The sequence below is a fragment of the Capsicum annuum genome, chromosome 1, assembly GCF_002878395.1.
Source record: "Capsicum annuum cultivar UCD-10X-F1 chromosome 1, UCD10Xv1.1, whole genome shotgun sequence".
NCBI classification, from domain to species: domain Eukaryota; kingdom Viridiplantae; phylum Streptophyta; class Magnoliopsida; order Solanales; family Solanaceae; genus Capsicum; species Capsicum annuum.
The window spans coordinates 11,502,226-11,502,800 of NC_061111.1; the positions used below are offsets into that span (position 1 = coordinate 11,502,226).

Consider the following 575-nt stretch of genomic DNA (forward strand, 5'->3'; position numbering starts at 1 on the left):
AGAGCAGCCAAATACATATGCAGTTGTTAGTAATTTTCAATACAACAATATACATATGCAAAATACATATTATGTATTTTAAATCTTCATATGTTTTATGTTTTATATCTTTTCATTTATTTATAACTGCATGGAAAGTATTTTCACATTGATACTTTATGTATCTTATCCTTTCATATTTATGTTTCCATAATTAAAATTTCCACAAATCAAAAAGGTCATACCGTCATACGGATACACAAAACCTCGTTCTCACTGAGTATGTCATTAAACTTTTCAATAAGTGTTGTGAAGGTATATGAAGCCTCCTGCCTAATTGCACAATTCCATTTTGCAAACAGTAATCGAACTTCCTCAAGAAAGTCATAAATTGGCAGTTCTCTAGCTGATACAAGCACTCTATTTATTGACTCTGCAATGTTTGAAGTCAAAGTCCATCCTCTGTGAATTGTTGCATACGACCTAGCCCACTTTTCGTAACCGGTCAATTTCAAATATATCTTCACCCTCATATCAGCTGCCTCAACTTTTTCCATTAACATGTGAAATTTTGACGTTGAATATGATTTGACCAT

General features: G+C 32.0%; 1 protein-coding gene across 1 annotated transcript; it reads right to left on the minus strand.

The window, feature by feature from the left end:
- Positions 1-218: 218 nt before the first annotated feature.
- LOC107865595 lies at positions 219-575 on the minus strand. The gene has a single exon (XM_016711849.2). It carries the CDS (start codon positions 573-575, stop codon positions 219-221), a length of 357 nt encoding a protein of 118 aa, XP_016567335.2.